The sequence below is a fragment of the Etheostoma spectabile genome, chromosome 14 (genome assembly GCF_008692095.1).
Source record: "Etheostoma spectabile isolate EspeVRDwgs_2016 chromosome 14, UIUC_Espe_1.0, whole genome shotgun sequence".
NCBI lineage: Eukaryota > Metazoa > Chordata > Actinopteri > Perciformes > Percidae > Etheostoma > Etheostoma spectabile.
This window is the reverse complement of record NC_045746.1, coordinates 19,149,491-19,162,469: the sequence shown is the minus strand read 5'-3', so window position 1 is coordinate 19,162,469 and position 12,979 is coordinate 19,149,491. Positions and strand designations below refer to the sequence as shown.

At 39.3% G+C, this 12,979-nt stretch overlaps 2 protein-coding genes across 2 annotated transcripts in view; both read right to left on the bottom strand.

Moving 5' to 3' along the window:
• Positions 1 to 2,794: 2,794 nt before the first annotated feature.
• Positions 2,795 to 5,878, bottom strand: ndufs5 (NADH:ubiquinone oxidoreductase subunit S5). The gene is made up of 3 exons (XM_032535939.1): positions 5,732 to 5,878; positions 4,417 to 4,637; positions 2,795 to 3,004 (listed from the first exon to the last, which is right to left on the bottom strand). The coding sequence occupies exons 2-3, from the start codon at positions 4,630 to 4,632 to the stop codon at positions 2,900 to 2,902; spliced, it is 321 nt and encodes a 106-aa protein (XP_032391830.1). The 5' UTR covers positions 4,633 to 4,637; positions 5,732 to 5,878; the 3' UTR covers positions 2,795 to 2,899.
• A 1,192-nt stretch (positions 5,879 to 7,070) lies between these two features.
• rnf19b (ring finger protein 19B) overlaps positions 7,071 to 12,979 on the bottom strand; it is a 58,367-nt gene continuing 52,458 nt past the window's right edge. Inside the window, exons 7-10 of the mRNA XM_032535900.1 lie at positions 12,715 to 12,855; positions 12,428 to 12,617; positions 11,624 to 11,758; positions 7,071 to 10,696 (exon numbers count right to left, since the gene is read on the bottom strand). Coding sequence (XP_032391791.1) covers positions 10,258 to 10,696; positions 11,624 to 11,758; positions 12,428 to 12,617; positions 12,715 to 12,855 — 905 coding nt within the window. The 3' untranslated portion in view covers positions 7,071 to 10,257. The remainder of the gene's footprint in view (positions 10,697 to 11,623; positions 11,759 to 12,427; positions 12,618 to 12,714; positions 12,856 to 12,979) is intronic.

Sequence of the window (12,979 nt, the reverse complement as noted above, 5' to 3'; positions counted from 1 at the left end):
TCAGGAGTTGGTGGAGACCAATTACAGAGCTATAAGAGAGTGATCACTGGACTATTATTAATCAAGTAGCAACATGACTCCACCCAAATGCTGCTCTGTTTTAGTTATCACACGAGATAGCGGTTCATAGAAAGTGGTCTTGTATTAGTTGACCTGTCTGTCTTTTGAATGACTGTCTGCCACTCTGATTGATAAGACACTGGGTCAACTGGGTATCACTGGGATTGCTGTGTGCGCTTGTTGGGGGTGCAGAATAATCCAGATGCTCTCATCCTCTCTCCATCACCGACACTCAGAGAGAATGAAGTACACTGCTGGATTATCTGTGCTGCTGTCGCTTAAATCAAACAGCGGCTAATTCACTGACTGGCCACATGCACTGTGACGGTAAACAGAGGGTAAAGTTCACTATCACTGCTCGTTCTTTCATTTTCAGTTAATTATTGAACAATGCTGGACTGATGATCCCTCAGTAGAAACAGGACTGTAGTAGGACATACACAACCGAAGCTCCTGACACACTGGTCGGTGATGGTGCCTTCGGCTGTGAACTCACCTCAATTCAATTTACACAATTGAAAACTTGTGATAATGTGAGTCAGGGATCATCTGTACTTTTCACATTATACATGCCAATTTGAATTTCAAGAGGACAATGAGGCGGACTGCCTTCAGACAAAGCTTTACTGTGTGAGTCATTCTTCGTGGAAAAACACACGGGCATAAAATCAAAACCCTTAATGGAGTTTAGTCAGATTTTAAGATGTGACATTAAACTGAGCATACAGTTTTGATGGTGGGGATACCTTCAAACTGCCCAAGGCTACCTCAACTCACCCTTCCAATACTCAAACACTTTCATGTTAACAGTCTGGGGATTTAGTTTATATCTCCACTTGTGTGATTGGAAATGAAAATGCAGTTTTAGTGCTTCTTAAACGTGTACATAACAGGGGTCAAGAGCTCAACTTAGAGAGTCAAGATGTAGCCAATAATTATGAATGAAATAAAACAACATAAAATTCTTTTAGGATTTTAGAAATATGGAGGTTTGAAGTTAAAAAAACAAAATAATTAAACCAGCAGACCTCACCAAACCAAGACAACTTAGTACTAACCACCAACCAAATTCTGTTTCCTTCTGAAGAGTATTTATCAACACAACATTTCCCAATTTTTCCATTTAACTATAGAACAGAAAATATTTTGTTGTCCACTTCTTTGCTGGTGGATAATACTCATTTCATGTAAAATTATTTTGCTTTTAGTCTAAAAAAGAAAGAAAGAAGAGAATCAGCCAGTGTGTCATTCAGTAATTGTGTAGACATGTAGTGTAGAAGTGTGGTGTTACATGTAGTGTAGAATGTAAGCTCCCCTTCATGTCATGCCCAAATCTCCATAAATGTAACGAGGACATCGCCCTCTGTAGATGCCATGGGCCTGCCTTTTATTCTCAGGCTGAACTCTGCATATACAAATGGACCTGGGAACATTTAACAAACTTACATGCAGCAATGAAATAGTTCAGTGCTTGAAGCTTAAATGTCCACCTAAAAAAAAGAGCAGAAATGGTTGTTTGTAAAACCAGAAAATTAAGAAACTTGGCCCGTTCTACAAAGAGACTTGACTTGATGTCCCTGTCTGTATTAGCTATGCTCTTGGCTCCATCTTGTGGCGCTTCATAGAGCCTCCTAATCCCATCAGTCAGAGTTAGACGCTGGTAATTGAATTGAGGATGTCAAACAGCATCCACTCATATCAGTCTTTCCGTCCCTCTGGAGCATTTAAAACGCTTAATCCATGTAATGATTTACTAAAATAAGGTCAGTAGGTTAAGAAAATGGACTGCAGTTAAACCTCTATTCACAGCAGAGGCACAGCTGATGGAAGGCCATTAAATCACTTCACCAGCGGCCATTTAACCAGCTGTGGTGATGTTATTAAGCAAAAAGTAGTTGTTTGCTTTGTGTCATTACAAACAGGCTGGCTGGTTTCCATTATCCGCTTTCATAATCAAAAAGCATGGGGCATTTTGAATTTATCGCTTCACTAATCAGGACAATAATTATAAACAGCTGACGACCTACGGTCCGCATTAGGCTTTGAGTACAAACACACGAAACAGCATACAATGAGGCAGCATCTTTAAAATGTTACAATCATTCAAATAAAAGTATCAACAAACTGTTTTTAGCAGAATTTCACACCATTTAGTTTTGGTCTGTTAATCTTTATACAAAAGTTATAAAATAGTATTTCTATGATGTTATTTTTTATTGTTTTTTGTAGTAAGGAAGCATTTAGATTACGTGATATTTACATTTTTTTTAATGTAAAAATCTTAATTTGTAAATTAACTAATAAGTATTGTTCGCATATAAATATAAGGGAGTAAAAAATACAAATATTTCCCTCTGAAATATAGTGTAGTACAATTATAAAGTAGCAGACAATGGAAACACTTGAGTAAATCACAAGTACTTCAAATTTCAAGTTAGAACAGTACTTGAGTAAATGTACTTTCCACCACAGTTTTTTGTTTTAACCTTGAGTTTTGTGTAAACCTTGTTTTATAGTTATAAATCTCAAAGCAATCAGTGAACTCTGACAGAATCACATCACAGCAAATTACTTAATTTTTTACTTATTAAGAAAATGATTTGGAAGTACTGAGATTTGTACAAAAGTTATAAGCCTATAAATACTAATAGTACTTTTTAATTCTTGGCTTCTGCACATATCTCAGTGCACAGTAAAAAGAGAGAAAAAGAAGACATGGGAGGAAAAGACAAGATATTCAATGATAGCATTTATTTGCAAACTTGTACAGGCGAACAGGAAATAATGATATCTGATTTACTATTAACAAGAACAGAACCGCGGGCAGTTGCGTGCTCCCTCAGGGGGACTCGTCGGCCTTGCCTGAGTGGCAGGGGGGCGGTGTGTAGGTCCCCTCCTTCATCATCTTCTCACGCTGCTGACGGATCGCATGCAGCCGCTGGTGCTGCAGGGAGGAAGAGAAGAAGAGGTTAGTGTGGGGGAAGAACAGGATGGAGAGACAAAGTGAGACAAAAGGAAAATAAAAAAAGAATTAAACTGAATGTTCCCTTCACCTTTTTGTTCCCCTTTCCCTAAGCCAAGGAGGATAAAGCCAAAGATAGCAGTGATTTTAACATCGTCTTTTACTCCTTTCACCATGTGACGTTGAGAGACATGGAAGAACTAGACGAACAGCTCCCTACCTCAGTTCTGTTGCTGTTAACAAGCAGATATCCGTCCAAATCATTTGCGGTTGCTCAAAATGAAGAAAGAAAACGTCCGAGATGCAGCCAGTCTTATCAGATAGGGTCTTGTGTTCGGTTAAAAAGCTACATATAGCTGTTCAACAAATAACATTTCAAGCTTAACACATCTTAAATTGATGTGAGATTCATGTCAGAGTCTGAAGTTGTCTTAGCTGACGTTCATCTTAAATCAGCACTTCATCTCCATCATGTTCTGAAAGAATGAGACGTGGCTAGAGAGCACATCAAGGCGAGGGACATCCTGCTGCTGCAGCACATTCACAGTGCATCTGTCTGTGTCTCCTCTGCTGACACACACAGCCATCAAGACCTCAGTTTAACTCGGACGCTATTTAAAGAATTAGCCTCGGGTGCTATTTACACTCCTGTAATCTGTTATTTATTTCTAGTCATTTTTACCTTTAAAAACTGTTTTTTATTCCTGCTTGATACATGCTCTCGTCTCTTCCTCCTTACAACCCATCACACCAAACTCTATGCAAGACTCAGGCAGTTTAATGTTGCAGAAATGTTCGATATTAAAGCAATATAAGGGTTCAATTACATCCAATAATTTCTACAGTTCATGAGAAATGTCTAGGCAATTTAGGTGTTGGAAGATTAATTTTTGAGATTTAAGGAATAACATTTAGCAAACAGGCGTAGATAGTGTAAGCATCATCATGGTTATTATCCTCGAAAAATGATGCCGACAATATCTACAAGTTATGATGCAGGGTATTTAACGCGTAGTCAACCCTTTTCTCATGTTTTATTGTTTTACCACCCTAAAGCACCATCGGTGAGACAAAATCCTTATTACATCCACTATGATTCAACGTTATTAAACAATAAAATATAGAAAAAAATGAATTTAATGGAATTTTTCCTTTTGATATAACATCATATTTATATCATAGCGGGTCTATAAGTGAAAGACAGATCCATTAAACAAAAAGTCCCATTATCAAACTGCTGAACAGTTGCGTTCCCAGCATTAACTTTCCCTGCCTGCTGACATATTGATTCATGTTTCCACCTCAGAGGCACATTATTGTGAGTGAGCTCGGTTCCAAAATGCAAAAAGGACACATTACCTAACAAAGTAAAAAGTCATCCCCCAGACACTTACTGTCTTCTGCCTGTGCATGCACTCGTAGAAGTCCTCAAACTCCAGCTGGCACTCCTTCTTGGCACGGGTCTGCCCGATGTCGTGGGCACATTCAATCCACTCCTTCTCAAAGGCGTGGCAGCGCGCCGCCCTCTTATTGGGCTGGTGTCCGCTCTGGAGCAGCAGCCAGTTGTCCAGGTTAATACCAAGCCGGGACTGAAGGTCCACAAACGGCATGATTGCTAATGACGGAGGATGTAGTGGAGAAGACAGAGGGAACACGCAGATTAGGGGGAGGCACAATAGAGAGAAACTGGCACTAGAGATGCCTTTTGACAACTGGCCTGATTGAATCCTTGCATGAAAGAAAGCACAGTATGGCTTACTACGTTAGGCTATTTGTTTGGAAAGGAGGCTGAATGACTGATTTAAAACCAGGGGCTGATGAAGAACAGGCAGCCGCAGCCTTTCCCAACCGGGTTATAGTTAATACACCTGATCAGGCGTTAAATAGAAAACTAAAATAAGAATAGAAAAAAGTAGAAAACTATACATCATATAGAGACATATTACAAGGTAAAGTGACAGTGGTGTGGTTAATAGAGTCAAAGCAGAGTCAGCAACTACACCAGACTGGTAGTAAGTAATGGTACTTGAGTGTTTGTCTCTATTAATATAGAGATGGATTATATATATATAGAATATGATGAAAAAAAACATAGTATTATTATTATTATTATTATTAACAAAGCATTGCATATTATGGTAAAATATGATATACTACTCTTTATATTTGTTTACACTAACGTTATATGTTTGAGTCTTGTCTTGTATATTGTTCTCTACCTGTTTGTGTATTATATTTTGAACCTTATGTTCATTTTTTTTTTGTTTTGCACCACTGACTGAAGAGAGCTTTTGTTTAACTAAAGCCTAACGTTAGTTAACCTTAGGGTTATTGAAGCTAGCTAGCTAGCTAGCTAGCACTAACTACAATAGCTAGCTAGCCAGGTAGCTAGCTAGCTTTCTCTGTAAAAACACTCCAATGTGAAAGCTCTATGTCTGTCATTTGAGTCAATACATGCACACATTAACTAAAACTCTTTCTATAAATCTGTCCTCTGGTCAGATCTTTGTTATGATGTCTACTAACGCGTCAGATCCCGAGAGTCTCCTTCAATGACAGCTCGCTCGTGCTAACCACAGGCCGCTCTCCTTAAACACTACTTACGAACTGGTGCTATTTTTAAACACTATACATACTCTACACTGAGTCGATATAAGTAACGCAATGTTGAAGGAACGCCAAATAACAAAAAAAAACACATGTATTTACCGTGTTATGTAGGATTTAACTTAACCTTCCTCCGACTCCACACGTTACGATTTACGGCTGCCAAAACACGGCCGTAAAGTGAGAGGCTGTGTCGTGAAGAGACACGAACGTGTTGTCTGAGCATTACCGCCGCCTACTGGGTTAAATGTTCAGTAAATACTCCTAAAACTACAAACATGGGTGGAAGAAGTAGCAATACCACAGTGTACTAATGAAAGCCCTGCATTCATCAAAATATACTGGAAGCAGCAAAAGGAAAAGTACTCATCATGCAGAAAGGACCATTTCAGAATCATATACAATTTATCACATTTGATTGTAATAATTGTTGAAAGATGAATGTACAGTATGTATTACTTAAATGCACATTGCAAAAGTGGGGCTTGATTTTAATCACTATAGAAACTACTGTCTACCTTAATCTGTAATGTTATGTTTTATTTGGTAACAACAACAAAATAATATTTATATATAATAATATAATATTTTATATTAATAAAGTAATCTGAATCTGTAGAGTAGATAATAGTTCAATTGATCAAATAAATGTAGTTGGGTAAAATGCACAATGGTTTTAGTGGAGTGTCAGTAGCATTAAATGGAAAGATTCTCTGCTCCTCATCATACAGTACACACCTCACACACCTCACACACCTCACACACCTCACACACCTCACACACCTCGTTCCAACACCACACGTTGAGTTGATCCTGCAGGGTGCTCACACTCCTGTTGGCTGTTTTCCTATTTCATAATTTGTGAAACCTGTATATCTAAAAGCGGTGATAATGTTCTGTCCCGCCAGTCTATGTTCATTCCTCCTGTACAAACATGCTCTTTAATTTTGTCTAAATATTACACCGCCATCCTGCTCAAGCCACACACCTTGCATATTTAACTGTTGGACTTGTAAGTTGATTACATTACAGAAGACTGTTTGGCCCGTGTATATTCACCTCCTTATTTCCTTGTATTGTTTGGATCGCCAAAACTTCAAACTTGAGATGGATTTTTTTTTTTTAAAGGTTTATGGACAAATGTGCGGACAGTATTGTTTAATTTTAACAAATACTATGTATTCCTACTCAACATACTGCAGCTTTAAATTTTAAAATAACCAATGTGAAAGCAGCCAAAAGAAACTCAAATTGAGTTTTTCTATATATTTATTTCTATATATTGTGATCGTTTTCATATTGTCATGACTTCTTCGGTTGCCTACAGACTGCAATATTTTACAAATAATTTCCGTTACATGCATTTATTAATATAGTCTCTCACAGCTTTCACCAGTTTTGTTTTTACTCCTAAACAACACAACTGACAACAACTCTGTGCTTTGGTGCAACATCAGATTTATTTATTTTTTCCTCAAAGGTCCACAAGTTGTCTTTCACAGTCCTGCATGTACAAGCCCACACGGGGCGGGGCTTTAACAGGAAATACACAAACAATATAATAACACTTAAATATTGCTATCTATATACTCTAAAACTTTTTCAAATAAGGACAGGGCCACCGTGTTCTTAATACGTTTTTTTTCCCATTAACACTCGTTCAGACTCTTTCAGGAAGTTTGGGTTTCGGTCCGTGGAACATTCGTGTGTTTTCTCACAGGCAGGCAGGCAGAAACTAGTGTTAAGTGCAGACCAAACAAAACACTGCCAAGTTGTATAAGCAGCTAAATCCATAAAGCTACTCTGAGATGAAAAATGTTCCCAAGTGGATTCCCCGCAGACTGAAGGGAAATACCTGGTGACAAACCTTTTTAAACTGAAGCACAGAGGTGATACAAAGCTAAGAAGCAATTCAGGCTAGTAAGTATGATTTAGTTAGAGAGCTTATCAGCGTCAATATTTGAAGTGTTGGGCTCCAAAAGTGAAAATGACTTTTGAAAAATGAAAAACTAACAAAGTGAAATATAAAGATATAAGATAACTACTGTTGTTGGATCACTGGTAAAAAAAAAAAAAAAGAAGTATTTATTTTGTGGTTGTATGATGTTTTGGAGCCAAACTCTTCTTTAGTTACATCCAACATAAAAAGGCCTGATGGTATGTGATTCATTTTGGTTGCACCACAGACTTTGTATGCAACTGAATTCACTTATAGGAAAAGATGATGAATAGCAAAAAAGAAGACAGATACGATACATTCAGATAAAGTGCACAAGTGCTCATTCAAAAACAAAGTGGGACAATACATTCATCAGGAGTTCATTCTCTCTCACACCACACACACACAACACACACACACCACACCACACACACACACACACACACACACAAACACACAACACACACACACACACACACCACACACACACACACCACAACACACACAGTGTCAAGTGGGCCAGACAGCCGTTAACACTAAACCAAAACCAGTTCTGTTGCTGTGTGTGCGTGGGGTCAGTGAGTGTCTTTAAGGCAGCAACTGTCAAACACTGGACCAACCGACACAACTCCAGAACAGAACCACAGAGGAGAGAGAGAGAGAGAGAGAGAGAGAGCGAGAGAGAGAGAGAGAGAGTTCTGACAGTGACCGGCCAAGACGTAAGCGGTGTCCGGTCAGGCTGGAAGGCATGTGTTCACTGTTTGGTACAGAGGTCGCCAACGATTTTTAGGCCATGGACCCCTTAGCTAAAAGAGAGACAGATCAGGGACCCCCTAATATATTTATTGTATAAAATAAAGTTGCATATTTAAACTGAGCCTACAATCACGTGTAGGGTGGCCTAAAGACTTTATACATACCTTTTTATGGTGCATAGAATACTAAGCTATTCAAATAATAATAAATCATAAATATTGACACATCATATGATTTAATGTTAAACATACGTAGAGCCCATATTCAAAAAAGATTTAACATTAACTTGGGGCCTCCCTGCAGTAACTCTGAGGACCCCCTGTTGAAGGTCTCCGGTTTAGTGGATAAATTATTTACACCATATTTCACAAATTCCAACTGAAATAATTAGTCTATCGGCCAAAATGTAATCAGCAACTACTTTGATAATAAATTAATAATGTCATTTATTTTTTTTAAGCCAAAAGATTCCAAACAGTGTCTGGTTCCGGCATCTTCGTCATTTATAATATTAAACTGATTATCTTTGTGGTTGTGGACTATTGCTCAAAGAAATCAAGCACTTATAAAATAAATAAAGTAGATCTGGATGATTAAAGTGGGTATTGTTCAATCTTTTTCAATTTCAATTTCTTCAGACATTGGACTGGATCTTTGCCTTTTTATGTCAAATATATGACCTTTTTGGGCCAAAAGAGGTTATTGAAATTAAACCATGTAAGATTTTAAGAGGTGGAACTGCTAACAATTCATTGACATCTAAACAATGAGTTGTTGATTTAATAAATCTGAAATTAAATCTGAGTCTAAAATTGTTTTGCTGTTTTAAATTGTAGTATGTAGAGTTTAAGCCCCAGAGGGAGACTGGATCACTTTCCACTTTCAAGAAGGTCACCATTTGTAATCTTCACCATTTAACTGTAGATTACAGAAAACAGGTACATATTTAGCTTGAATCATAGAAACCAGTAGGACATTTGAGATTAACTTAATTTATAATAGTTTCTCAGTGGGTTATTTGTGTACATTTGTGTGATGTATATCTCAACAGACTTGTTCTGTATACTGGGCTGACCTTAACTGTTCAAAACATCCAGCGTGTCCGACACTGTCATAGACTTGAATAGAACATAACAAAATGGCTTCTCTCAGTGCATTACACCAGAGTGTCTTCTGGCCTCGCCTCGTCATTGTCAGAACTCAATCATATTTCTGTAAGTCTTGTTTTTTTTTGTCCCCATGTCTTCCTCCTCACCCTCCTCCTCCTCCTCCTCTGTGCAGGGAAGATTCAAGTACAGCTTCATCCTCTAAAGTAAACTTTAACTTCCATCAGTGTAACACAAACTCGCTGCCCTTTCAAACCTTTCACACAAGGCATGGCTCATGCAGAATCATGCACGCAGCAAATAATACAATTTTAAAGTCATCTGAATATAAATAGAAGAAAAGAAGAGAAGAAAGCCACAACAGTTGAGTACAAAGTCCACATTCATTCACACAGTTAAAAACATCCCCTTCATCCTCAGCAAACATCCCAACAATTACCCAACAGTCCCTCTGCTGTGCTCGGTGACCTTTCACCTTAAGTTTTATAATTTCATAACATTTTGTACCTCTATTTTTCTTCTTTTTTTTTTGCTTAAGTAGCCATGGCATTTTGCACCAAGGAGTAAACATGAATCATTCTCTTATAAATCACAGAGGTAGAATCCTGACAACTGACTCAGTGAGTCGACTGACAGGTTAGATAGATAAGACAGACAAAGGTAAACAAACCCTGTCTGTGTTTAAGACGGTGTTTGTGAGTCGCGAAAACAGCAAACAAGAATGACAAAACAAAAAGAAAAAAAGCTATGACGTAAAGGAGAGCTCAGCTGTTAACTGTTGGGGGATTTGTTAGTTTTTCTGTGCAACGCGGGGAGCTGTAGTTCTCTCAGACGTAGAGGATGATGTTGCTCTCAGCGGGACAGTGAAGGCCTTCGGAGGGGTTCAGGGCTCGGCAGGAGGGGGGCTGCTGGCCGGCCGCCAGGTGGCAGCTTTTCGGGTGAGGGGAGTCACAGTCGTCTGACGTCAGCTCGGCGATGTCGTCTGATTGAGTGTCCGACATCTCCAGGTCACTGCGGATGCTCTCCGGTTGAGCCAGGGTGACGTCTCTGAGTCCGTCTCTGATTGACACTCCCGGCGACAGTCCCGACACCGAGCCAGACAAAGCCCCGCCTCTTCTGGAGCTGCAGTCCTGAGGTTCCTCCACGCCTGTGACGGTCGCCATGGCAGCAGAGCCAGGGGGCGGGGTTAGGTCCTCTTCGCTGGTCAGGCAGAGATGGCTGGGTTTGGTCTCAATGTCCACCTGGATCTCCAGGTTGGTGCCCTCCCTGCAGGGACACATGATTCACAACGAGTCAGTCTTTTAACCTTTAACCTTTAAGTCCTTTAACCTCTTTGCCATATCTAAATGGAAAATCAGAACAGAACAGAAGAACTGCCATGTGAAATGCATAAATCATGCTTCATTTGAAACCTATATTATTATTGTTTCTGAAAATGAGCTTGTTATGTGATTAAAACTAATCTACACTACATCTATGGATGCAATTCAAAAAGCACCATGCACCGGGTTATAATTGTTCTCAAGGAACAAGAACTTTTTGGAAATGTATTTAAAGGTCTGATGCATGCAGTCAAAGGTAGTTAAATTTATTATTATTATATTTATATTTATAGTTGGTATTATATTTGTGAAAGAATATTTTTAAAAGTTGGCTGTAATTTAAGGAACTACTGAAACAACCTCAATGTGTACTGCAGAAGAGCATATTTTAAATGTAATGGACATTGAATTATACACACATATTCACAAAACAACCTTATCTTCGGATTGACAACCATATATTACTATTTTAACATGGTTAAAATGCTCTTATGGCTTAAAAAAACAGTAATTTCATCAAAAGGAGGAAGAAATATTTCCTTAAATGAAAGCCTCATACATGTAGCTATGCTGTGATGTTGTGATATTATTAATTTCCTGTTAAGTATATGTTAAGTGAAGCTGCCAGAGAGAGAGAGAAATTTATGCAGCTTAAGGTGTCGCTACAAATGAAAAAACAACATCAAAACAAGCCGTCAACCTGCCAACTCATCAGATTAGTTTGAATGATCTCCATCACATCACATCCAAATCAAAACTGACAGAGCAACGCACGAACCTGCAGCCTGGCAACGAACAAAACTCTCATAAAGTGTGTGCGAAGAAAAGAAGAGAAGCAGAGAGAGACCACAGAAGAAGACAAAGGTGTCACCTGTCAGGTAGTGTGTAGGACGAGATGATGGATCCGGCCATTCCCCGGGTGCTGGCACAGTCGCTGCCGGCTCCCAGGCTGCCTGTGTCCCTCGGGGCTGATTCTCTAGCCAGCTCGCCCGCCTGCACCTCCAGCCTGGAGGACAACATGTTAATCAATGACTGTTCTAGCAATACTTGATCAAATGACAATTAAGCAACATTTGCACCAAGACACATTTAGACAGTTATTTTTTTTTTTTGGGACACAACTCTGTTGAGTTGACTTGATTCCTTCACTAAAGGTCTTTGCAGGGTCAGGATATCAACTTAGAATAGAGCATGAAAATGTATTCTTAATTTGGAATCTGTAGTTGACAAAACAATCTCACCACAAGTTCTATTTGATAGCTGTTCTGTTATTATTTTATTATTTTGTCAACTGTTGTTTTCAAGCTCAATAATTAACTTTAAATCTTATTATATTTTTAGACCATCGTGGACCAGAGGTCCCTAAATTGCTCAAAAAATGTAAACGTCTTCAAAGTCCATGCCAGCTGTGCAACCTCCATCTGATGAGGAAGATATGTGTGATACGATTTAAGGATCCACGACAGCTGCTAAATGGACATTGTGGTGTAACTGCAGCATATGTGTAGTTCACGGTTCGGTTAGCCATATTGTCTGTAAAAATATCTCAGTGTTGAGTAAATCAAAATAAATATTCCGATGAACAACTTTCTGCTTTATCAGAACATAAATCTTGAACCTCTTGAGCTTAAACTTGAGTGAAGCCTGGCTCAGTTAATTCATCTCTTTTCCTCACCTGCTGTACTTGCCGCTGCGGGTTCCCAGAGTGCCGCCTGCCAGGGTGTTAAAGTGGGGTGTGTCACCCAGAGTCCCAGGGGCCATGGAGAGGCCCTCGCTGGGGGAGGTGGTGCTCAGACCGCTGACCGCCCCGTCCAGACTGCTCTCACCGAGGCTCGGGGACTTGAGGGCTCGCCACGCATCCGCCACTGCAGAATTAGATCGAAAAATATTCTTTAGAGAACAGATCTGGTGAATAACATCCTGCTGCTCCTCCACTGTGCATGAAATGTTTGGGGTTGTCACCTGTGATTGGACCATCGTCATCATCGAAGTCAATGCGTACCCCCCGCCCCTTCCCTCGGCTGACACCACAGCCTCGCCCTCGACACAGAGAAATGGGCACCACGCCGTACACGTAGGCCAACATAATGGGCACACCGATACCTGAGAGGAGACAGAGACAAAAATACTGATGAAATGAGACAATTCAAGTCACCATCTCTAAAATAAAGTATATGTTGTGTGGATATAGCTGTTCAAAATATATATATATATATAGCTGTATGAA

Excerpts from the sequence above, each read along its gene's own strand:
- ndufs5 (XM_032535939.1), bottom strand. The coding sequence starts at position 4,632 with ATGCCGTTTGTGGACCTTCAGTCCCGGCTTGGTATTAACCTGGACAAC. Across the intron at positions 3,005-4,416 it reads GCATGCACAGGCAGAAGACA|CACCAGCGGCTGCATGCGAT; the intron begins GTAAGTGTCTGG and ends TCCTCCCTGCAG.